This window comes from Trachemys scripta, chromosome 8, assembly GCF_013100865.1.
Source record: "Trachemys scripta elegans isolate TJP31775 chromosome 8, CAS_Tse_1.0, whole genome shotgun sequence".
NCBI lineage: Eukaryota > Metazoa > Chordata > Testudines > Emydidae > Trachemys > Trachemys scripta.
The window spans coordinates 1,339,481-1,362,837 of record NC_048305.1 but is presented as its reverse complement, the minus strand read 5'-3'; the positions used below and the strand labels follow the sequence as shown (position 1 = coordinate 1,362,837).

The 23,357-nt window shown below is 53.5% G+C and overlaps 4 protein-coding genes across 7 annotated transcripts in view; 2 read left to right on the top strand and 2 right to left on the bottom strand.

Annotated features, from left to right (window-relative positions):
- Window positions 1-571: 571 nt before the first annotated feature.
- On the bottom strand, window positions 572-12,336 carry KIAA1191 (KIAA1191 ortholog). 4 transcript variants are annotated; one of them, XM_034778477.1, is made up of 8 exons: window positions 12,166-12,336; window positions 11,484-11,564; window positions 9,529-9,719; window positions 7,775-7,901; window positions 6,103-6,227; window positions 3,833-3,939; window positions 3,267-3,415; window positions 572-2,501 (listed from the first exon to the last, which is right to left on the bottom strand). In XM_034778477.1, exons 2-8 carry the CDS (start codon window positions 11,509-11,511, stop codon window positions 2,293-2,295), a joined length of 936 nt encoding a protein of 311 aa, XP_034634368.1. In that variant the 5' UTR covers window positions 11,512-11,564; window positions 12,166-12,336; the 3' UTR covers window positions 572-2,292. The 4 variants fall into 4 exon arrangements, with proteins under 4 accessions (XP_034634368.1, XP_034634370.1, XP_034634369.1 ...); XM_034778479.1 differs by lacking the exon at window positions 11,484-11,564 and having other exon boundaries at window positions 12,166-12,335; XM_034778478.1 differs by lacking the exon at window positions 12,166-12,336 and having other exon boundaries at window positions 11,484-11,915.
- Window positions 12,337-13,534: 1,198 nt separating this feature from the next.
- On the top strand, window positions 13,535-17,547 carry ARL10 (ADP ribosylation factor like GTPase 10). The gene is made up of 4 exons (XM_034778482.1): window positions 13,535-13,746; window positions 14,962-15,130; window positions 15,565-15,740; window positions 16,561-17,547. Exons 1-4 carry the CDS (start codon window positions 13,594-13,596, stop codon window positions 16,735-16,737), a joined length of 675 nt encoding a protein of 224 aa, XP_034634373.1. The 5' UTR covers window positions 13,535-13,593; the 3' UTR covers window positions 16,738-17,547.
- A 648-nt stretch (window positions 17,548-18,195) lies between these two features.
- On the bottom strand, window positions 18,196-22,863 carry NOP16 (NOP16 nucleolar protein). The gene is made up of 5 exons (XM_034778483.1): window positions 22,687-22,863; window positions 21,957-22,071; window positions 20,893-20,962; window positions 19,521-19,627; window positions 18,196-19,074 (listed from the first exon to the last, which is right to left on the bottom strand). Exons 1-5 carry the CDS (start codon window positions 22,791-22,793, stop codon window positions 18,931-18,933), a joined length of 543 nt encoding a protein of 180 aa, XP_034634374.1. The 5' UTR covers window positions 22,794-22,863; the 3' UTR covers window positions 18,196-18,930.
- A 152-nt stretch (window positions 22,864-23,015) lies between these two features.
- The window catches only part of HIGD2A (HIG1 hypoxia inducible domain family member 2A), a 6,430-nt gene continuing 6,088 nt past the window's right edge, over window positions 23,016-23,357 (top strand). The window contains exon 1 of the mRNA XM_034778484.1: window positions 23,016-23,232. Coding sequence (XP_034634375.1) covers window positions 23,094-23,232 — 139 coding nt within the window. The 5' untranslated portion in view covers window positions 23,016-23,093. The remainder of the gene's footprint in view (window positions 23,233-23,357) is intronic.

The following is a 23,357-nucleotide window of genomic DNA, read 5'->3' as shown; positions in this document are numbered from 1 at the left end:
CTTATTGGGACCAAAAGCACAGAGAGCAGTGCTGGGAAGCAACCCAGGAAGGGTAACACAGAAGGTCCATATTCCGCCCCCCCGGATCCCTTAGGGCCCAGACGAAGCACCACTATCTTCCTTTCAAGAAGGGATAGTACAAAGCAATAGACATTGTAATGCAAAAATAAATAAATGATGCTACTGTGACCAGACTTGTGCCTACGTGTCACAGATTAGACACAGGCCTTGGCTACACTTGCGGATTCACATGAAGCGCGAGTGTAGTCACGCCACCAGCGCTGCAAGTACTCCACCTCTCCGAGGGGAATAGCTCGCAGCGCTGCGAGCGAGCGTGCAGTGCTGCAGGCGCTGATTGCAGCGCTGTAAAGCGCCAGTGTGCTCGCTGCGCTCAGGGGGTGTTTTTTCACACCCCTGAGCTTAGCGAGTGTAGCGCTGTGAATTGCCAGCATAGCCAAGGCCACAGAAGAGTTCACTAGTTACTCAGCAAGGAGCCCTGTGCAGATCAGGTTTGCTCCTCTTTCCTTCAGGCACTTTACCTGCTGTGCTGCTGCAAAAACCACCACATATCTCCATTCACAAGGGCTTTTATTCTCTTGTAAAGGTTAGGCACATTAAAAAAATACGACATGAGCACAAACAGCACAAATAAATTAATGGAAGTCAAAGAAGTCTGATTACCACTGATCATACACACTTCCAATCCATAATGACAAATGATTACTAGGGTAGGAGTCCTTGGTGCTATCAATGCAACACCTATGTGACTGGTGTTGCCATTAGTGATGAAGTTTGAAATGAAGCTGTGCTACAAGCCATGCTTCCTCAAGGGGGACATGAGCTAAGCACTGCAGTGCGGTCAGGACGGGTCTTTCCTTGGAGCTCCAAGGAAAGACATTTCAGTATAACAGGCTTTTAACACTGGCTACAACAAGATTGGGCCTTACATGCCATCTGACTGCTACAGTGATGACTACGGAAAGGGTAAAGTTCAGGCCAGTACCGGTCAAGGAATCTAAAGAAATCTGGAGTGACCAGTTTGCCACAGGGCAGGTATGGAGATTTCACACTAAGCCTCCTTCCACTGCTTGGTGAATTAGAGGCTACTTAAAAGCTTCTTCCCCACTTCTGTGGAGGAAGAGACGTGAAGGTATGTGTATAAATCTAGGCTAAGAAAAATATTAAGTCTTACCAGAGCACAGGAGGAATGTTTAAGATTAAATTCTCCCTTAGTCCCCCTCAATGCCTGCAAGCATGAATCTGATGTTGAGAAATAAAGATCCTACCAAAAAGGGATTGTCCATGTCCCTTTCTCTAACTGCTACATCCCCTCCACATATACAACTAGAGCTCTGAGACACAGTGCCACATCAACTGTCATTCCATTTGTGCTCCCCACTGAAAGCAGCAGAATGGTGTTACCATGCAAAGATCTGAGAAGAGAATGAAGGGTTTAGTTCAAGCCACACTAGCTCTGGTCATTTCCTCCTCTGGGCCCTCTGGAAAATGAAGCCCTTTGACAGCAGAAGTAAAGGTCCCCCCTGCCACCAAGCACCAGTACAGAACCGCACAGCAGAATTTAACACTAAGGGCTGATCTTTAGAATGGTCACTGTTCATGAACCAATTACCCTTTTAACAAAGAAACCCAAAAAGAAAAACACTAGATGTGGAACTACTATAAACTGACATTGCAGAGCAGGGAAGCTACATGGTTATGTAAGGGAATCTTGATAGAGAACTTCAGTGAATGCTCCAGTTCTTTACAGGCTTGGCTGGAGGTTTTTGGTCTCTAGCACAAGACCACCAGCTGCTGGTGTCGTCTATATCCTAGAGAGAAGCATGTTGTCCTTCTGGCAACTTGTCCAGGGCCCTGAGCTGAGGAGAAGTAGAAGCCTAGAACAGCTGGGCAGGACAGCCCACTCAGCACAGCGAGATGCTCAGGAAGAGGTCTCCCAACAAGGTGTGATTTTCAGGTTTGAGAGCAGCACACATCTCCCAGTGGACTCTCTTGCTGTACAGAGTAATAGGACTGCAGCCGATACAGGTCGGTTTATATGGACTTGGTGCTATTACAGAAACTTTCTAAAAAAGCAGGAGATTCAGGCTGCACTACAGAAGTAGTGACGGTTGTTTTCCACATCTTGTTTCTGTCTCCTCAGTGCTCTGACATGGAAGAAAGACTTTCCTAGGTAACTGTGCAGGAGAGTGGGATGGGGAAGCATACCCGAAACCACCCTTTAATCCATTATGAAGACACCAAGAGCATCCTTCCTTGGAGGCAACGATATTCCTAGAATCCCGTGGGAGTGAGCACATTCATATCCCGGGGTTTGAGGTTATGGGACCGTGCCGACTGTTTCTTCCCCTCCGTAACAGGAATGTCCATCTTGGGTGGTTTGAAGGTAGCTGGGTCCTCTGCCATTCTGGTGGCCTGGGCACGGATCAGCTCCATTGGGGATGGCTTCTGGGCACCCTTATAGGACTGGACGGTAAAGGCCCCTGAGGGAAGAAGTTGTTACAGCAGATAAACAGGAAAGTCCAATATTGACCAGTTCATTCAGGTTTTACAGAACATTCACACATCAAGGTCCGCAACATCAGGAAGCGGCTCTTAAAACTGAAGGTTAAGGTCTTGCCTTGATGTATGTAAGGCACACACAGAAGCATCATTTCACATTGTTTTCCCTCCCAGCTCCCCTGGAGTGTAGCTAGTGCCCTAAAGTGCATGTTCCTCAAAGATCCATGCAGAAGTGTCCCCTGGGACCGTCACACACACAGATAGCGTCTTGCTGGTATGCAAAGGCAGAGATGGTATAATTTCATAACTAGCTGCAGACAGGTGTGGTGCCATATATTTGACAGTCTGCCTTCCACGCAGCTCTGCAGCCCTTAAGCACATCAGGGAGAGGCTGCAGGTTACTAAAGAGAACAGTGGCCACCTGCCATTTGGCTGTGTCCACTGGCACATGCACAAGATGCTCGAGTTTTAGACACTGAGAAAAGGCCTGGGCAGCACCAGATGCAGTTACAAATAAAGGCTGCGAGGCTGTCACATAACACAGCCACGTTTGTATGGAAAGCTGTGTATGGCCACTTTGTGCTAGTTGTCACTGACTAGTTAGAGTTTAGGGGTAGTGACAGCATCACTGGTGCACAGTTCACATGGATGACTTGTAACCACTCTCTGAATTAAGTGTTTGCACTGTCATCTCCCACTACCTATGGCAGCTTTTGAGAAGGGTTCTTCTCCTAGAGGGCACATACCTGGGTCATTAGTGGATTTCTGGACAGCTCTGGGTCCAAAAAGGCTCCATTTTTCAGAGGATATTCTGTCTCTGTCCCCACCATCAGAATCCATGGAGACCAAGTCTGAGCCAGTGATAGAACTGGAGGGTCCCTGACTAAACCAACCCCTGGAGGAAAAGAGTCATTTGGAGTATGTAACAACAGGTAGGAGAAACGTGAGTTTAGTTTTTGGCCCCATAGGACCACCAGAAGCATCCATTCCCAAAGCAAGCATGAATAGGCCTTTTGCTTTAAAGCCATTTCCCTACATCCATGGACATGTATGTGTCTGCCCACCCCCAGTAGAAAGAATTTGCACCCACAAGGAGTTCTAGAAGCTCTCATACTAATCTAGTCCATCTGAACATTCAGAACTGAATATTTCTACAGAGAATCCAGGGGAGGCTCTGAACTCCACCCCTTCAATAAGATATTTGACTTCTCCAGTGCTGGGCAGGAAAGTTCTCTGTTGCAACTCTGACTTTAAGTGGCCTTAAGGAAACCAACTCCTGGGAGGCAAGGAACTGCCCTGTGTGGAATTGTACCTGTGTTTCTGTTTGGGAGAAGAGTGGGGGGTGGTGTTTGGAGTGGATTGAGTGGAAGATGTCTGTTTGTCTTCTTTGGCCATCTCTCCACTTTGCATCTTTAACTTCTGTTAGAAAGGGCAAGAGGAAAACAATCAATATAAACCTTTCAACAAGAGGGTTAAGAGTAAAGAATAGCCAGTTTCAGCACGAGCATGCCACTTCCCCTTTAATTGATGGACTAGTACACCAGGAGTTACAACTTGGTGTGTTACAAGGTCTGCATGCAAGAGTGCCTATTAGAGTGTATTCAACACAGTAAGAGCTCCCCATTTCAGACGGTCATAGTTTAGCTACCAGAGTATTTCTGGAATAAGGTCTTGAGTTATCCACTCCAGCCTAAAGGCAGCCAGTGGTAACAGTTCAAAGTCATACACGCTTTAGATTCACACTACCCTCTGTTAGTATCTTGACGGGCATTTACAAGGAAGAGGTAGTCTGAATCTGCAGTGAAGCTAGTTTATCCAAAGAACTATTAACATTGGTATCCTTGCAATATTCACTAATAGCACGGTCATGGCTAGGTGCCACAAGACCCACCGGCCTCACGCATTTAACTCATCTATCTAGTTACTACCTCTAAATGGGTTCTCATTGTTTAATATTTGTAAGCCTTGTCAGCATTAGGGTTCTAAATGCTTTCCTGCCTATGCAAACAGGAGACATGTCAGTGACCCAGTATACACCAACCAGATTATTTCAAGTTCTTCCAGACAGCACAAAGCGATCGTGGAGGGCAGTCATGGTTTGAAGAGGGATTCAGGAATTTCCCCCTCATCGGATTCTATGACATCTTGGATTTGCCGTGGCAGCAAACATCTTTATTTGTAAGCTGAGCAGGTTTTATATGGAAATGGAAAATGAGATCACAGGGGTGGTTTTTTTTATTTTTTTTTTTTAAGAGTCACTTCTTAGAGAAAAGCTGCACTCACATCTATTGTATTCTTGACTTCTGGTGTAATGAAGTTTGATAGTTCAGTCTAACAGTCAAAGACACTGAAGCCAAGACTACAGGAGAGGAATAAATTCAGTGCTTTGTAAGAGAAGTAGAAATACATTCAGACCAGAATGGCTACACAGTTATGTAAGCTTCATCTGCCAAGCTCTGCATCACTGAAGCAGAATATGACATTCCAAGTAGTTCTCCTTCATAATTACTATCAATCACTACAGACCTCTATAATCCTACATTGGGGAGGGGGGTATTTTCTACTCTACTTGCCCATGATATCTGAAGAAAAATATTACAGGAGAAGTTCAAGATTACTACAGTGAACTGCTGCAGGAAGGAGTTGTGTAGACGTCTTAGAGTTCTGCAAATCATGCACTTCAGCTGATGAAACTGCTCATCTTTTGCACGTTTCAACATTAACAAGCATCTCAGTAATTTAAAAAGCCAATAATCTGTTCCCTTACAAAGTAGAGACTGCCTAGGGGAATGGAGCCTGCTGGCTTCTTTTCTGGAGGGGACAGGGAAACAAGTAACCGAGTAGTTAGAACAGCTATCTGTTTGCAGAATGAGAGAGGCAGGTAGTGGAGCAGCCCTGAGTTACTGCTCCTTTAAGGGGAAGGGGAGCTGAAGACAGTTGGTCTCTTACATGCCCTGGAGAGCAACAGAAATGGAGGTAGCAGAGGAGTCTGCACAAAGACAGGAAGCAGAAATGAGTTATTTGGGAAGGCCAGAATTGGCAATCGTATTCACACCCTGAAGCTTTATTCATGTATTTTAAGAAGTATTAACATCCTTTTGAACACATGCTGTGCCAATGGCAGGATGGCATGTCCAGCCTCAGAGAGGTCCACTAGCCACAGAGATTCACAAATTTATCTTCAGGGTGGATTCCCCCCCACTGAAAAGAAGGATTCACAATTGATTGTGATTTGAGGGATACTGTAACAGACAGCCACATCTATTTACATGCTAAAGACTCACCTACTAGAATCTGAGAGTTAAATTTTGGGGAAGCCACAGATTGTCCCTAGTCATTGCAAAGCTAGTGAAATGCATGACTATGAAGCGAAGCCGAGACAGGCTATTTAAATAGAAAAATCCAGCCATTGTTACCAATACAGAGTTGTACTGACAGCTACGAACAGTGAGAGTAAGCCCCAAAACAGTTCCATGAGCCCTTCCCGAACTCTCCGGGCTATTTGAGTCCCTCAGAGGCAGAGGTAAAGCAGAACACAAAACTACAAGAAAGCCAAAGCAGAGTAGGAGACAAATGTCTTACATGGAGTGCCTCAGCCACACGGTGGTACTTTGTCTCCTCAGCAGTGAGGCCCTTGTGGGGAGTGTATCCAGCATCTCTCAGCCCTGCCTGCTGTTCAAAGCGCTGAATGCTCTCCTGAGTCTGCTCTAGAATAGACAAGATGAGACATTCACACAAACCAGAGGAAAACACTGCTGCCTGCATGCAGTTCTGGGAAACGCAACGGCAGCACGAGAAATTGAGAAATGGGGTTTCCATTATCCAGAATTTAGCATTGTGATGAGTCAGCACAGAGATCAAATGCGATAAACAGATTAGAGGGATACAATTTATAATTCAACAGATCAGACAGACATGTTAGTCATTGGGGTTCTTAGTAAACAGAACAACTCAGAACTCTGCAGTAAGACTGCTCCCAAATCACAGGGCTTGTCACAAGCACATCTCAGCCAGAAGGGTGAAAGCGTGTTGCTCCTGAATTCGAATATTTCTAAAACTCCAGGTAGTTAAGATAACCACTTAGAATAATCCCAGTGCATCCAAACTCCATATACACAAGTATTGCTGCCAGTTCTTTACTTCAGACTCAGGTTCTGAACAGCTAATGCAGCAGTCTCTCAGAAAAGTTTGTCAAAAATGTTAGTGGTTTTTGAAGGTTTGAATTCTTATTTATAACTACTGGTAAAGTCTTATGTGATGGAAAAACTGTGTTTTGAGACCTAGCTGGTTTCCTACAGAATGCTCGTCCATCATTAAAGCAATACAGAAGCTACACTTCAGCTAGAACTAGGTTCCTCACTGCTGACTTTTTTGTACGACTTGCTTTTAGCAAGATGCTCAGGTCTGCCAGCTTTCTATAAAAGAGCTTCAAAGACAACTACAACATGCTCTTTGTGAGCTTCCAGAACACGCGGCTAAGACAAACCCAACAGGGCTAGAAGTATTCCTTGAACATTAAAGTTTGAGCTTTAGGTAGCCAGGCAGCAATAAAGTAAGATCCAGTGACAAAGTTACATCCTAGTGGTTAGCATCTACCCATAAGGAGCAAGCAGATCTTGCTGCACTACAGACCCACTCAATCTAAAGCCTTATTGTTAACAGCACAAAGTTCCTGTAATGTTCAGGACAGCTACACTGCTGACAACGAATACATGAAGCCAATGAGTTATACTTAAGTACTCTATTAGCTTGATGGGTCAATCGTCCCCTTCGCTCTGGTCCAATTTAAAAGTCACACTTACTGGTTAAACAGAATGAGCTAATAAGCAAACAAGTGACAGCTGGCAGCACCTGCTCTCATGATCCTTGTAACAAAAATAAGACTATTTATAAAACACTGCAGCAGACATTAATTGTAAAAAACCAATTTCGCCACACCTCCATCACCAACCCAGTTCCAACATTAGAAAAAGTTCAGAGTTTCAGATTTATTCATCCAGCACTTGATTTAGGGCAGCATTTCCTGCATTTTTTCCATTAATGCACCTGCAAAGCTTGTGAGGCCCCCTCAAGTGCACGAAAATTGTTTTATCCTACACAAATTCCATAGTTCGGTCTATATGGTTTTGAGGCTGGCTGAAGAATTAGGCCATGAAATCTGGTCACATGGACTGTAGCCTTGCACGTGATCTCAGCACATACCCCACTCCCATATCTATTAAATAGCCTATTACAAATACATCAGAGTTCTTACTTGTAATGAGAGAATTCATGATGATATGAGTGGCCTTGGCCTTCACAACTGGGACCTTGTTCACACTTTCAGTGGACGATGAGGGGATTATGACAGGTGGATACATGCTAGTCTCCCCTTCCTCAACCTGTGCAGAGGAAGTGGGGTACAGTTTAAGACAAAGGGGAGAAAGTTACCTCTTGAGCATTACACCCCTTCCCTGAATTCTCATCACAACAGGGCTTTAACCAACACAACCAGTCAAGCAAAAACGTCAACTTGTGTTGCTTAAGAGTTAAGACCAATCATAACTGGCACTTCAGTGTTCTTAAGGAAATGGACATTTTAGTGTCCTTCCATGATAGGACATTCCTGTTATCGATTGACAACAGGCATTCATTCTTACATGGATTTGGAAAGCACTGGGCTCACAGCCAGAAGGTTGTTAGTCTGAATGGTAAAGGTCACTGGGGAGGAAACCAGAACCAACAACTTCTCTTTCCACTCGGGGCCCAATCTGACCAAACCATGTGGCAGGTCTTTCTCCGTGAAAGGAGATTCTTTGACAGACGGCACTAAAGTTGCTAGCCAGCATCCTGGTTAGAGAGATCAGACCCACATACAAGTCATGGAGCTCAAAGTTCAATAGTATTACTCTAGGCCCTACTCCAATACTTCATACTGGTTTTAAGACATTCTAAACTTGATCAAGTGGCTTAAACCCAAAGTTTTGCCATTCTTAACTAGACTCTGGGGATTGTGTCTGCTGGATTCTAATGTGTTACTTTATAAAGTGAGAGCACCTTTGGAACTGACAAACAACTCGTGCAGCTTGACCAGAGGGTACTACTCTTCTCAGCGCTGGGCACTGCTTCTTTACAGCATGCTCCAACCTAAGACTTATCTTCACAAGGAAGTTCCACTGGTAGAATAAAAACCAGTTTAAGCCGATTCAAAGGACTACATGGACACGTATTTCAGTACTAGTGTGACTTGCTTCAGTGTAATTAAACCTGATCCTAATAGCGCTAGCGAACCAAATAAGCTGCTCTTATACCCAAAGAGCAGCCACATGCCTCTTGCACTGATTTAACTGTATCCGTTTAAATTCACACCTTAACACCCACGCAAGTTTCTCGTTTAGACAAGCTCTTGGAGAATGGTGACCATAGAATAAACAGACACTATGCATTTGCTTAAGTGGACAGAATCACAGAGGACCAACTCATACTCTTCAGAGGTTGCCTTTAAAAACATGTAAGCAATTGGAGTTATGCCTGTGTTTCTTTCTAATGAAAGAAAGGGAAATAACTTTTTCAGGCTACCAGCACCCAAAGAAAAGGAGTGGGGGGGCAGGAATGTCAGCTCTGGCTTTGCTGGAGGTTTCAGAAGATATGTATTGAGTTTAAGGGGGAGGCGTGTTGAAGTTGACATTTTAGAGAAAGCAGGTCTGTGTTAGTCCTTAGTGTTAAGTCAGTGTTGGCCAAGATTCTGCATAGCACTCTGACTAAAGGTCCCTCCTTCTCAATTGGTTGGCTTTCACTCTTGTGATATTTATCTACCCCTCCAGTCAGACTCAAGCTGCACAAGAACTACATTTCTAATATCAATCAGGAAATTGTCCTTGATCAAAACACTCCCAGTTTTGATCCACCTCTGCAGGTCAAATTAAAGTAGTAGTCTCTTGCTTAATCCAGAAGAGTTCCTGGTTTTCATCCAATTAGAATCCAGCAGATACCTCCCTGCCATCTCCTCACCCATTCTAGAGTGCCTACCTTTGAAAGCTCCTGGTACTTGCGCTCTGGGATGACCGGTTGTTTCCACAGGACATTGGAGCACATATCTGAAGGAGGAGGAGTCATCGGTGCTGTATCCTCCAGGGCATCATCATAACTGAATGCCCGACGATGCATTCCAATAGGCAAGGACATCTTTCCTAGAAGCCCTCCAGAGCCATGCTCAATAGCTAAGAACAAAGATGGCAGCTTTCACAGTGGGATGCATCTTGGACACATCAAACTGGATTATCTCTGTACTGGTTAAGAACACCGATTCTTTAAAATCTATTAAGACCTCTTCGTAAGAAACACTAGTCAGAATTATGCAGCCTTTGCAAAATTCTAGGAGCTGTTTTGTTTTACTAGATTCACTCCAACTATCAGCTTAGATGGGACACTTTAATCACAAAGTAAGTTACCCATAACTACTGCTTCACATCTGTCAGTCACAGTTAACAGTAGTACTTCAAGCAACATCACTCTAAGTAGCAATCTGTTAAGCAGTTGCATATATTGTGGATTAAAGCGCAAAGTTCACCAATGACTAAAGAAAATCTGTGTGGTAAGACTGCCATTGAACAGGAGCACTGAGTCGGATTTGGGAGAAAAAGCAGCGCAATTTTCTAAACAATGCAGGAGTTGAGAGATTAAAGACTGACAACTTTGTATATGGCTAAACCAGTAATAGTTCTAACGTGGTCCTACAGTTAGGAGCTTATTTGTGCAATCCAAAAGCACTGTTGAAATTCAGAATTTGAGTTTATTTACATGTTTTGGAAGGTTGTTCTACCAAAAAAGAGTTTGCAAGTAGCATGCATTCTTACAAGACCCAGTTATGTGATCAGGTAAATTAGTGCCAAACAATCAAGCAGCTTTTTCAGACCCTCAGGTGAAGAGAAAACATGCAACACTTGCATCTGAAGAAGTGAGGTTCTTACCCACGAAAGCTTATGCTCCCAGTACTTCTGTTAGTCTCAAAGGTGCCACAGGACCCTCTGTTGCTTTATGCAACACTTTGTCAGGTCTCAACAAATCTACTCACAAGTTTTCCCTAATTAAACAGGGTGCGGGGGAGGAACATTAACATCAGTCTCTGGATGGCTTTAAGGGATAGGGCCCCTAGCAGGGTCTATGGAAAGCACTGAATACAAGTTCTAGCAGCTGTGGGGTGAGAAGGAGGCTGCACCAGACCTAGATACCCCAGCGTGGAGAGCACACAAGGCACATACTAGGGAGGGCATCACTGCTGAACACCTCCCCACTCCATCTTTCATACCCTCTTCTGCATAGGAGGAGCATGACAAATTCTCTAGACTTTGCAAATTAACTGTCCAGTCATATTAACAGTAGCCAACTCTGACAAAAGCAGTCATGTGACTGTCTATCAGTAGTAAAAAGAACAGGAGTACTTGTGGCACCGTAGAGACTAACAAATTTAGTCTCTAAAGGTGCCACAAGTACTCCTGTTCTTTTCGCGGATACAGACTAACATGGCTGCTACTCTGAAATGTATCAGTAGTGTCATGGCTGAGGCAGTCACTAACTAGAATAGTTTAAATCAGTGGTTCTCAACCCACAGCTGCAGCCCAAACGACATCCTCAGGGCCACACAGGCAGTATAGACATTGTGTGGCTGTGGCCCACATAACACAGAGAGGTGCATATGCAGCCCACACTAGTAAATAGGTTGAGAACCACTGTTTTAGACCTCAAGGTCTTCAGGATACAGCCTTTCAGATGTGTTTGTAGGCCCTGATACAATATAAATAATTCCCTGGCAGGAGCATGGATACAGTGGCACTATTTAAAAGCTGACACACTAGCATCAAATAATATCCTAACCAGGCTATACACCTGATCCAGACTAGAGGCCTAAATAAAACCCGGTCTTCTCACAATTAACAATCACATAAGTGATTGGACTAACATTTACTGGAAAGAATTACTTTTACCAGGCATATCTGGTTGTCTTGAAGCCATGACTGTAATCCAGATGTTTCTCTATATGGAAAGCCAGAACTGATTCCCGTTACCTGATAAAATAATAGAGAATGTTTTTATCGGCAAAAGGCACTAAGACTGCAGTAAATAGGGGCCAAGAGAAGCTCAGGAAACACTAACTCGAAGGACAGGTCAACACTGTATTTGTAGACGAGGGGATGACAAAGGAGCTGGTCTAGAATATTCCACTCAGGAAGCCGCCCTGAAGCGAGATGCGTGACCAGCACCGTGCGTACCGCCCCTGTCCACACTACGAGCCGAGAGGAACCGCACACAAGGAGGAGAAGCCAGGAGAGACACCTGACCGCAGCCGTGCCAGGGACGCGAAGCGGGCAGGGCGACCCCAGAAAGGCACCTGCCCCGCTGAGGCTGAAGCTAGGGACCCGCCCGAGGAACCCAGAGCCTCTGCGGGGCACAGCTCAGCAGCCTTGGCTAGCTACAGGCGGAGCAGCTCGCCCACCGCTCCCCGGCCCGCCCCGCAGCCCACGCGTGACCCGCCGCGGCCCACGGCGCGGCCACAGCCCCCGGCTCTGCGCGTGGCCGGGCCCGGCCTCGGGCACCTGAGCCCAGCACTGGGCCCCCCCCCGGGCCGGGCCCGCCCCCACAGCCCCGGGCCTCCCCCGCCCCCGGTACCTGGGCTCTCTCGCCCGGCGCTACCAGGCCGGCCGGGGCCGCGGGCCGGACAGCGGCAGGAGGCGAAGGCCGCCGGCGGCGGGGCGTGGGGCAGGGCGGCTCGCAGGCTCCATGGCGCGGGCCCGGCCGCGTCTCCCCCTCAGCCCCCGCTGAGCGACCGCGGTGGGGGGGAGGGGCTGGGCGGAGTAGATGTAGGGCTACGATCCCGCGAGACTTCGGTGTGGCGGAGTGGAAGATGGCGGCGGCGGGCCGCCGCGAGGCAGGCTGGGGATTGTAGTTCTCGGCCCGGTGGGGCCCGCGGCCCGGAGCGCTCAGCGGGAGCAGACTCCCCTCGCTCCCAGGCTCGGGGCCCGCAGAACTAGCCCCGCAGCCCCTTAACGGTCACGTGGGGGGCTCAGTCCAGGGTCTCTGGGGGGCTGCAGCCTGGCTACGCTTCCCCAGGGTTCCCCGGGAACGTGTTTAGGGGCTGCCAGCCGCCGAGCGCGGGGGAGGAAGAGCCGTCGGGTCTCCCCCCAGGCCCCGCTGTCTGGGCACGCGGGAGCAGCCCACGCGTGACACAGCACTGGCCAGACCTGGGCTCCATCTCGCCCACCACCCTGGCGCCGACAGCGGCCAGCAAACGCTGCCAAAGAAGCGGCCGCAGCGCGGGCAGGAAGCAGCGATGCTCCGGTCCCGGGAAGGGACGTTCCGGTCCGAGCCGGTCCGCGCGTGGCTGGCTCGCAGGCGGTGCGAGGGGCAGAGCGAACGCGGCTGTCCGGGCTGCCGGGAGCCCCGCGGGTCCCATCCGAAGTGCCCGGACCCGGCTCCACTGGCCGCCCTCCCCGCTGCGGGACTGGAGCGGGTGCTCCACAGTACGCCAGCCAGGTGCGGCAGCAGCGGCCACGGGCCGAGACGGGTGGGCCCCTACGTGGCATGAGCAGCAGGGCAAAGTGCACCGAAGGGGGAGCTGAGAAACACGGCCCGAGTAGTAGTGCCCCACCCACAGCCGCCGCCAGCACGCGTGGGGGCTTTGGAGGGTTCTTGCAGAACCCCTGCTAAGTCCCGTGTTTAGCCCACACGGGCAGCCAAGGCTCGTGGGCGGCCCTGACCCTCCCTTTGTAGCCGCGGCACCTCAAAGCACAGCGAGCATCTCCCGCGTGGGCAAGCCCCGCGCGCTCACATCCACTGGCGGCCGGCGGCCCAGCCCACGGGAGCCACCCCGCCTGGCCTCTGAACAGCAACAGGAAGAGGAACCACCTCGCTCGCCGCCACTCGCCCGCCCGCCTCCTCCCCACGCGCGACGGGAGCAGAGCGGCGCGGCCCCTTTAAGAGCCTGGCTGGCGGCCCGGCCCAGCCACGTGCAGCGGGGGGGGGGGGGTCAGGCGCCCCGGCCGGCGGGGGCTCGAGCCCTGCGGGCGGCCGGCGTTTGCCAGCTCCGCCCGGCCTCCCATGGCTCCTCCCGGCGCCTTCGGACACCTGAGCCTGGCGCTGGGCGCCGCCGTGGCCGCCCTGGGCTCGCTCCTCTTCATCGCCTGGAGAACCTACTTCCCCGGCGGCGGCCGCTGGGGGGCGCGCTGGGAGCCGCCGCTGGCCGCGGGACAGGTAAAGCCGGGGGGGGGGGGGGGGCCCCGGGCCCCGGCCCGGGCCGCGCCCGGGGGGGGGCCCCCCCCCCCCCAAGTTCCCTGCCAGCAGCAGCGGCAGGGCGCCAGCTCTCTGCTCCGGGACAGGGGCTCCGCGGGTGCAAAGCCGTGCGCCCCATTGCCAGGGCTGGGGGCACCTCCCTTCTTGCCCAGCTGTGGCTGGGACCGGTCAGTGGCTGCCCCCCCCAAACCCGCTTCTTTGCAGCACTGGGTGAGGGGGCCCCCTCCCCCGGCCCCGCACCCAGCCCTGTCTGCATCCCCCAGAGCCCACACTAGGCGTTTTAGCGCTGGGTCAAGCAAGCATATTTCTGCCCCTGCCGGTCGTTTCCGTCATTTTTCCTCCCAGAGGTGACGGGGGTGTCATGTGCCCCCGTCCCCCGATTTTTTGTATTGCACCCCCCAACCCGGACAGGCTGGGTGGCCAGCTAAGGTGAGTCAGGGAGTGGATGTGGTGCCCGCCCTCGAGCCCCACCCTGCCAGGCTTTACACATCACCTGTTTCCACCCGGTTTTCCCGCCCTGTCTGTGGCTTGCACCCTGGGTGCCCGCCCTGCTTCCTCCCCACGCTGCATTCTGGTCCTGGCATTCAAAGGGTTAACTGCAGAGCAGCCTGGGATACCTATTCTGCTGGCGAGCTGGGGCTGCTTCCTGGATGTGGCTATGGCCTGGCATCAGCCCCATCTCCCCCCCCCCCCCGCCTGCCCCACTGCAGCAAGTCCCCTCCAGTTACGGAAATGGCATAGAGCCCCCAGGTTGTGCCAGGCCAGGGCGAGCCCACAGGGCACATACTGGGGCAGGGAGAGGAGGGCACCTGAGCTGGAGACTGCAGGTTGAAGTTGTGGGGTAAACCCCCTCGCTATCCACCTCGTCAGTGAGGGACCTTTGCTAGACCCCTGCTTGGCCACCCCCTGCCATAACCCGTGGACCCCAGGAGTTACAGTGTGCAGGGCTCCAAGCTGCCAGTGGGTGGCACCCAGCCCTGCACGGGGCGAGGGGGCTGATGTTGAATTGTGGTTCTTGCAGGGGATATGGGGCACCATGGGGCCACTTCCTTTGTTTGTGCTTGGCCTAGGCCTGGGCAGCACCTCTTTCAGTTACCTGGGAGAACGCCGCCCTTCCCTTTCCAGGGCCCTGCATCAGCCGCTCCTCCTAATTCCAGTCCCTTGCTCTCCTGGCAGCTGGATTTCTCCATGCGGCAGGTCCTGGTGCTGGGCCTGGAGGGAGCTGGGAAGAGCAGCGTTCTCCACTACATCTCCAGCGAGGCAGCCAAGGACCGCACAGCTCCCACCCAGGGCTTCAACTCAGTCCAAGTGTACACAGACGGTTTCCAGATCGACCTGCTGGAACGTAAGTCTGGCCCTGGGCTCCTTTGGCGGGGTGGGGGTGACCTCTTGCCAGAGCAAGGAGCTTTTAAACTAGTCCACAGGGCTGGCCCACCTGGAGAATCCCAGCACTCGGAGCCACCTGCCCGGGAATGACCTTCAACTCCCTGTTTGTCTTGGGCACCAGCTGCTAGAGCACCTGCGTAGGTCAGGGCCTCTCAGTCTGGCTAGAGATGCCTAGGCCCCTGCGCATTGCTTCTCCCCCACTGCAGGAGGGAGTTTTGTCTCCTTCCTGATGCCACCAGGAAACACGTTTAACAAAGCACCCCCCCACCGTGTTTCCCATGTCTTCTCCCCGGGTTAAGCCTGGGGTGCAGGGCCCCGAAATGCTCCCCTGACCCCTCCACCCCCCATTCCTGGGCTGGCCGCGTAGCTGACGTCTGGCTCTTTATGTCTCAGTTGGTGGCAGCCAGAACCTGCGGTTTTACTGGAACCAGTACCTGAGTCAGGCCCACGTGCTGGTGTTCGTAGTGGACGCTGCAGACAGGCCGCGCCTCCCCGCAGCGCGACAGGAGCTGCAGTGGCTGCTGGCTGAGGACCCTCGCTTGCCCTTGGTCGTCCTGGCCAATAAACAGGTCAGAATCGCAGCATCTCGTCCCGCTGGGAACTGGTACGGCTCTGGCTGGCCTGGGACAAGGCAGTTGTAGCAAAGGATTTTCAAACCCCTGAGGCAGGGCGGCTTGGGCCCAAAAGGGGACAGGTGAAGTCCAAGAACTAAGGACCCTCACAAACCTCCCCACCGCTGCTCAGACGGCGCTCCAGTACTGCGGTATAAGAACCACCGTAGACTAGAAAGTGAAAGGCATCTTTCTTTGGCCTCGCCTTTGCTAATGTGTGTGTACACACAATGCATATAGAAAAGCCTCAACAACCCCCTCTCTTGCACACACTTCTGCCCCCGGGAGAGGAGGAGAGAAGCCCAGGACAGAGGAAATCCCAGTGCTCAGAGTGGTATAAGAACCTGTAGAGAACAGAATTTAGTTCAAGCAGAGAACTCAGATCTCCAGCTTTCTAGCTGGCACTACTGTTTGTTGTTCTTCCCCTGGAAACCACAATTTATGGAAATAACCTCAATGCAACAGGGGGCTGAGGCTCACCTAATCTGCAGTCCTCTGGCCCAAGCAGCACCCTGAGCGTCACAGTCCGGCTCGCCCTACGCTGCAGGGATCCCTTCTAGTTCTTGGGTTCTGAAGCTATGCCCAAGTGCAAACCCATCGCTTTCTGGGGCCACCTTTCCCACATCGAACGGGCATCAGCCCCGGCAGCTCCATCCATGCAGGGCCCTGCCCAGCCCGAGCCAGGGTGCCCGCTGCGTAGCCCTATCGGAAGGGGAGCTGCATGGGTTAAGGAGCTGGGTGACACCATTCAAACCCAGCTGGTCCTGGTTTCTCCTAGGACAAGAGTGATGCCCTGAGCGCGGCTGAGCTGCACCGGGAGCTGGCCCTGCACACGCTGAACGAACAGAGGGAGTGCTTCCTGCTGCCCACGAGTGCCACGCACGCCGCGCTAGCCACTGCCACCAGCATCCGGCACGTGAAGAGTCTGCTGGTGGAACTGCTCTCCCAGCTCTGACGTGCTCTTCACACCCTAGGGACAAGCAGGTTGGACTGACCCTGCTGCTGCTCGTGTTTGCCTGGACTGGAGACTGCTGGTTCTGCACTGACGGGCCAGAGCCGCTCTACTCCCATGCACTCCTTTGGGGCCTATGCAAGCTGCCCGCAGCTGGCCGGCCCAGTCATGGATCTGTGGCGAGAGGAGAGAACAGCCTTTGTCCCCTGGCAGCTCAAGGGCAGAGTCTCCCACCTCTAGATGGGGCACAGTGATGTTTACACACAATATCCCTAACCCCGCGCAGCAGGGGCGGATGGGCACCATTGAGCCTGGTGCACGCGGCACAAAAGGGGCCCCGCAATGCCACAGCCCGTAAAGGCCCTGCTGTTTTGCAGCCCAGTTAGACGGTTGTGCCCCAGGTAAATGACATTTAAATTGACAACTCTAAATGAAGGATGCGCAGGCAGGCCTGGTGGGTGCTTCCTGGCCCAGGGAGGGTGGGCAATGGGGCAGAGGAGGGGCCATAGGAGCTTCTGCAACGAGGCTCTTCTCTGGCAGGCAGCAGTTGTCTTTCCATGGTGTGAAGGGAGCAGAATCCCCCATGTGGCCGGGGCTGCTGCAGGGGGCAGATGGGGTAGGTGCCTGACAGACAGAGGCACTGGTGCCAGTCCAGCTGCCAAGCAAAAGGCTGCACTCACTTCCCTGCACTCACATACGCACCCCCGCAGTGAGGAAAGGCAGTCGCGGCACCTACCGGCCTGTAATGGGCCCGGAGCAAAGCTCCACTGGGAGACTAAATCACCCCCAGATCAGTGGCTGAAACAGGGTGGGGCAGGGGGCGAGGGGAAGGGGGAGGTGCCTTGCTGGGAGACAAGGGAGGGGCAGGCACCTGCTGTTCCACAGGAGGGGTGCATCTGCCCTTTCCTGTCTCCAGCTGCGTAAGGGCCAGGTGCTTCCCTGGCTTGTAATCCCAGCCTGCGTGTGGAAGAGCCATGGGTAGGGTGGTCGGCCTGCCCCACGCTCCGCAGCAGATGGGTGGAGAAGGGGAGAGAGGCGGTTTCTGGAGCTGGTTGGATGCTCCTTGGGGAGTGACTCTTCCCCAAGCCGAGCGGTACCCCCATTCCTTCCCCTCGCCCTGCGTTAAGAGGGGGTGGAGGAGCCACTGGTGCAGCGCTACTTTACTGCATTCAGGCCGTTTGCTGCTGCCAGCCCCGGGGCTGGAACTGCAGAAGGGCAGAGGCAGAAGGATCTGGTGCGGGGCGGAGTGAGCAGAGCCCGGGGTCAGTAGCACCGAGGCGGCGAGGGGATGACACCCTCCTTGCTGTACCACTGAAGAGCCCCTGGAGGGACAGGGGTTCTCTCGGGCCAGTGACAATCAGCCTGAGGCACAGGAGCAGTGAGTGGCTCTTTGCAGCACCTGACGTCAGGATTAACCAATCAGGATGCTTTTACTAGATTAACCATTTGCAGCTGATAAAATACTTGGTCAGTCGTTTTGCTGTGAGAATAACCTATAAAAACGAAATCTCTCCCTGTCAGACTGTTTAAATACGACGAGTACGATAGTAAACGGAACGATGAATTCATACGACTGTGGCTTTTGGGGTACCGCTGATCGCTAATCTGGCTCCTGACCCCCGGAGGCCCGAGTATCACTCTGTAGAGATAAGGGCAAGTGTGCGTCCCGGCAGGTGAACGTGTAGCGCTGGGGAAAGGCAGCACCCTCCCACTCCCAGGGCTGCTGTTCCGAAGCAGAGAGCAGCAAAGCCCTGTGGACTCCTGCAGGGGGACTGTGAACAATCCCGCCCCATGGCTGCACCGGACAGGGGGCCACAGCACCACCCGTGAAGAACCAGAGCAGTTCCTTGGGTCAGCGCCGGGGCCACCCCGACTCCACACAGTGCAGGCAGGAGCTGGAGCCAGCTGCACTCGGGTGTATTCACGCTGGTTTATTGTAACTCGGAGCTGCAGGACACAAGAGACGGTCTCTTCCCTTCGCCCCCACTAGGGTGAGGCAGCAGCTGACTCCCCAGCAGCCGTACGGAGGAGCCCGTTCTAGCGCACGCTCGTTCCCACCTTCTAGTTCAGCGAGCCCCAGCCTGCGAAGGGTGAAATGGCACCAGCAGGCAGAGGCAATCTTCCCTTGGTTGCCTGGGGAGTGGCAGCACAGGACCTGCAGCTGCGGGTGGGTCCAACAGGACAGGGTGGGAGCAGTCATTGCTGGTCCATCTTGACCTGCTGCAGGGATGCAGTGAAAGCCTGGAACTCCTCCGGGTAGAAGCGCTTATACACACTGATCTTCCTCTTGATCTGCTTGGGCGTGTCCTGGTAGTAGTTCTTCTCATCGCGAGCCATGTCCTGGGGGTGGGGAGAGGGGACAGTCAGGGCAGCTGCCTCGTGGGGGCTGGATGGAGCAGACATCCAGGAGACCCCCACAGCCCAAGAACAAGCACCTCCACGGCCGGCTGCACGCAGCACAGGGGTGGCACCTCGAGCCACCCACCCGACTCCACTCACAGGCAGGTGTGGTTAGAGATTGGGTGAAGTTTCATGCAGCCCAAAGGTGACTCAGATGCAAACCAGGAGATTCAAAGAGCCACTTCCCTGACAGAGCCCCCAGACTGGGATGCAGGCTCCAGGGCACAGAACACCTCTGGCTGCTTCTCGCCGCCCTGCCCCCCAAACGGCTAAGAAGTTGCCGTGATGGGGTTGCCCTGTCGCTCTCCCACTGGCCACAAGCACTGAGGCAGAGGCTCCCAGACACCTCCTCCAACCCTCCCCCCGCAAAGGCAGGGACCACCCACCTTGTAGTTCTCGCCATGGTTCCGTACCATGTACTGCACATAATCGATAAGGTCTCTGGAGAGCGTCTCCGACTTCTTCTCCGGGAGGCTGGCCTCATACTCCAGCTCTAGGCACCGCAAGCAGAGACACAGTGACGCAGGCAGACAAGAGACAGAACCATGCAGTGTTTCTAAGGAGCCCTGACCTGGTATCTGTGGAAATGAGACTGAGCCATCGTCACTGGCAGTGGCTAGTCTATCTCGGGGACACGTCCCACATTAATGGCCACTCCCCGTTCGTGGCGGCAGAGACACCAACACCTAGTAACCCGGGGCACTGCAGCTCAGTGGCTTAGAGCAGACAACACGCGTTCGAAGTTCCCAGACTCAAGGCCGCCTACCGCATGTGATGTGTGTCTGCCTCATCGGCTCAGTGGCCAGCTCCAGTGCTCAGATCTGAGAGCAGGCAGGAGGGTTGGCATGAAGAGAGATGCCCTGGCTGGGGGATCAGAGATCGAGCGCTTAAATCCCAAGCCAGGGACAGAAGCTGGCAGGGCCTTTGACGCTTTTGCCAGAGCAGACACTTTGAGGGCTTCGGCTGGTGATGTTCAGGGGCTAATGACTCCAAAACCCAGCTAGGCCAAGGTCCAGCTCACCCATCACTATGGGACAGTCTCCCTAACAGCCTGTATTACACTAGGCGCAACCGTCATCCCCCACCTCACAGCCACACGCTACTACGTCTCCGAGGCCTCAGACGGGAGGAGCTGCCTCTGCAGGAAGCTTCCCAGGATGCTCCTGGGGGCTTGTAGTCCTGCTACAGAAACCAGCTTTCACCCACCCCCTTTTTGATGTGACAAGAAGCCAACAGGGTTTGCCTCTTTGTTTCCTTGTTGCAAAGAGCACCAGAGATCAGTGGGTCTCGGAGAACGATCAGAGCTCTCCTGGTGAGAAGAACCAAGGCAAGGCCCAGAGGAGTGGGGAGGGGAATCCATCAGACGGATCCTCCCCTAGGGCACAGGGCAGAGCATATGAACCAGTGGTAGCTCCGCTCTAGGAACAGGGGTTGTTGGCTACTTGAGCTCCCTCTGCTGGCTGCCCCCACAAGAGAGCTCTAAAGCCATTTCTGACATCGGTGGCAAAGCAGCGGCTCCATAAGAATAAATGCCAGAGTCGTGGCACAGCAGGGATCCGTAATCCCCGGCTGAAGGGTGCCTACTGCAAGAGCAAATACCCAAGCTTTGCCCAATTGAGGGCAAGTTACCAGCCCACCCAGGAGCCTGAGAGCTGCACCTCGTTCACAGGAAACGAGCACAGTGGGAACTGCAGTGCCCAGAGGCTGCCGTGGCCAGCAACGCGAGCGCTCGTCGAACCAGAGGAAGGTGGTACCAACCGTCCAGGACGTAAGGCTTCTGCACGACTCTCTTCCCTTTGTCTTGGCCATCAACCTCCATGTCCATCACCTGCATTGAATGGGAGACGAGACCGCTCAAGAAAACTCCATTCACCTGGGGCTCATGCATCCAGACATGGCCTTGGTGGCTGTTCCTTCCCCAGCCAGCCACTGTACCACTGACCGGCTTAAACACATTTCCTAGTCCATGTAACTACGACCACCTCGGCGTTTGAAAAGCCTCATTTACCCTTCGCTTCTTATGCCGTGTGGCTGGCCTAGAGTCACTGCCCACGTTGAGGAAATGCCTATGTGAACATAGATGCTTTCAGGTTTTTGATCACAAGCCCTGTGACAATATTTGCTAGGGCCAAGTTTGGCCTGACAGCATCTGCTTTAACAAAGAGGGGGGCTGATCCCTGCTTTCTGCCCCTCTGAGCCAAGTGAAGCGTCTCCAGGCTAACCCCACTGCCCCTGGCTAACGAATCCCCAAGGAAAAGAGACAGCAGCTCCTTGCACATGCGCGTAAGCTCTCCCTGCATTGCCACCCCCGCCCTCCACACACACACTCACTAGAGAAAGAATCAAGATGGCAGACCCCACTGAGTCCACACACCAGGGACCAAGGCAGGGCAGATTTTCTAGTACCTTGTCCAGTCTAGTTAGGGGTCTCCTATTGTGACTGGGCATCCACCAGTGCCCTTGGAGAATTGTCACCCATCCAAGTTGGGGAGTTTTGCCAGATAACCCAGCTGATGTTTTCCCTTATGTTCATTTCCACTCCTTGGGCCCCCTCTTGATCCATGGGGTTTAGCCCCTTGGGAGACGTGTAAAAAGCAACAGAGAGTCCTATGGCACCTTTAAGACTAACAGATGTATTGGAGCATAAGTTTTCGTGGGTGAATGCCCACTTCGTCAGATTGCACCCACGAAAGCTTATGCTCCAATACGTCTGTTAGTCTATAAGGTGCCACAGGACTCTCTGTTGCTTTTTACAGATCCAGACTAACACGGCTACCCCTCTGATACTTGGGAGAAGTGTGTTTCTCTTATGCTGTACTTACCGGTAGCTGCCTTTTCCGGATGGGAATCGCCTTGTTGGGGTCTGCAGCCAGCCCCATTTCAGCCAGGTTCTGAGACACGGATTTGGTTCTGTCCCACGCATGTCTGATGTGGGAGCTGGCCAGAGACAAAAGTGGGAGGAAAGTGGCTATTTCACACCCATCACCACATCAATCAATGGCCCATCCATGCAGCAAGAGCCCTGTTCCCACTACCTGTGTCTGGCCAGAGGAACCTCAGGAAACCCCACACTTCCACCCCCTCTGTGGCCAGGGCAGACCCTCCCAGGAGCAGGGTCTTTAATTCTCATGCAGTACCGGTGACCCCTTTATGGGGTGGCTCGCACCCTAGTGGGGGGTGGGGGGGGCTGTCCCGAGGGGCGCAGCCTCCCCCCGACCCACTGCACAGCCTAACCAGCAATGGAGTCCAGAATATTGCCCACTCTGCCCCACGGCAGGGACCCACCCTCTCCCCTCGGTCCAGATCCCACCGCTCCCCCCCAGTCCCTCCCCGACCCCCTCCCCCCACCCCCCCCCCTCCCTCCCCTCCCAGCCCCTCCTCTCCCCCCACTTCGGCCGGGCCCGCTCCCCCCTCCCAGCCCCTCCCCTCGGTCCAGATCCCCCCGCTCCCCCCCAGTCCCACCTCCTCTCCGGCCCAGGTACGGCCCGGTCCGCTCCGCTCCCCCACCAGCCCCTCCCCTCGGTCCAGATGCCCCCGGCCCGGCCCGCTCACCATTCGATACGGGGCGCCGCCCGCTTGCGGCTCTGCCGGTTCAGCCGCTTGCGGTTGACGCTGTAGCCGAACTTTTGGCGCCGGTTTTTCCCTTTGGCTTTCGGCATCGCGGCGGCTCCGAACTCACGCGGCCGCAGTCAGAGACCCCAGGGCCGCCGGGCTGGGCCGAGCGCTGGGCGTGATGGGAAATGTAGTTCTACCGTGAGGGCTTCCCTGAGACCTTCGCTAGGGCCCGGTCTGGGGTGGACTACATATCCCAGAAGGCCTTGCGCTAACACGGCCGCTGCAACCGTGTGGCCTGCTGGGATATGTAGTCCCACGGCTGCAATTGACTTCCGTTCCAAGTACGGTGGCTGAGGAGGCTCCTTGGCCGTCACCTTCCTGTGCTGCTCGCGGGAGTGGTGACCATGGCTCAGAGCTCCCCGCCGCCCTTTGACCCCAGCAGCCCCCCCCTTATCGAGGGCTTCATCCCCACCCCCGTGCACCGGGAGGGGTTCCGGGACAAGTTCCTGCGCAAGAGCCGCGAGAACCCGCTGGTGCCCATCGGTGAGTGGGGGTGGGAGTGGGTCGGGGGGGCGGGAGCGAGGGGCTGGGGTGGGTGGGTCTGGGGGCAGTGGGAGCGGGTTGGGGGGGAGGGAGGAGCCTGGAGGGGCGGGTCTGGGGGGAGTGGG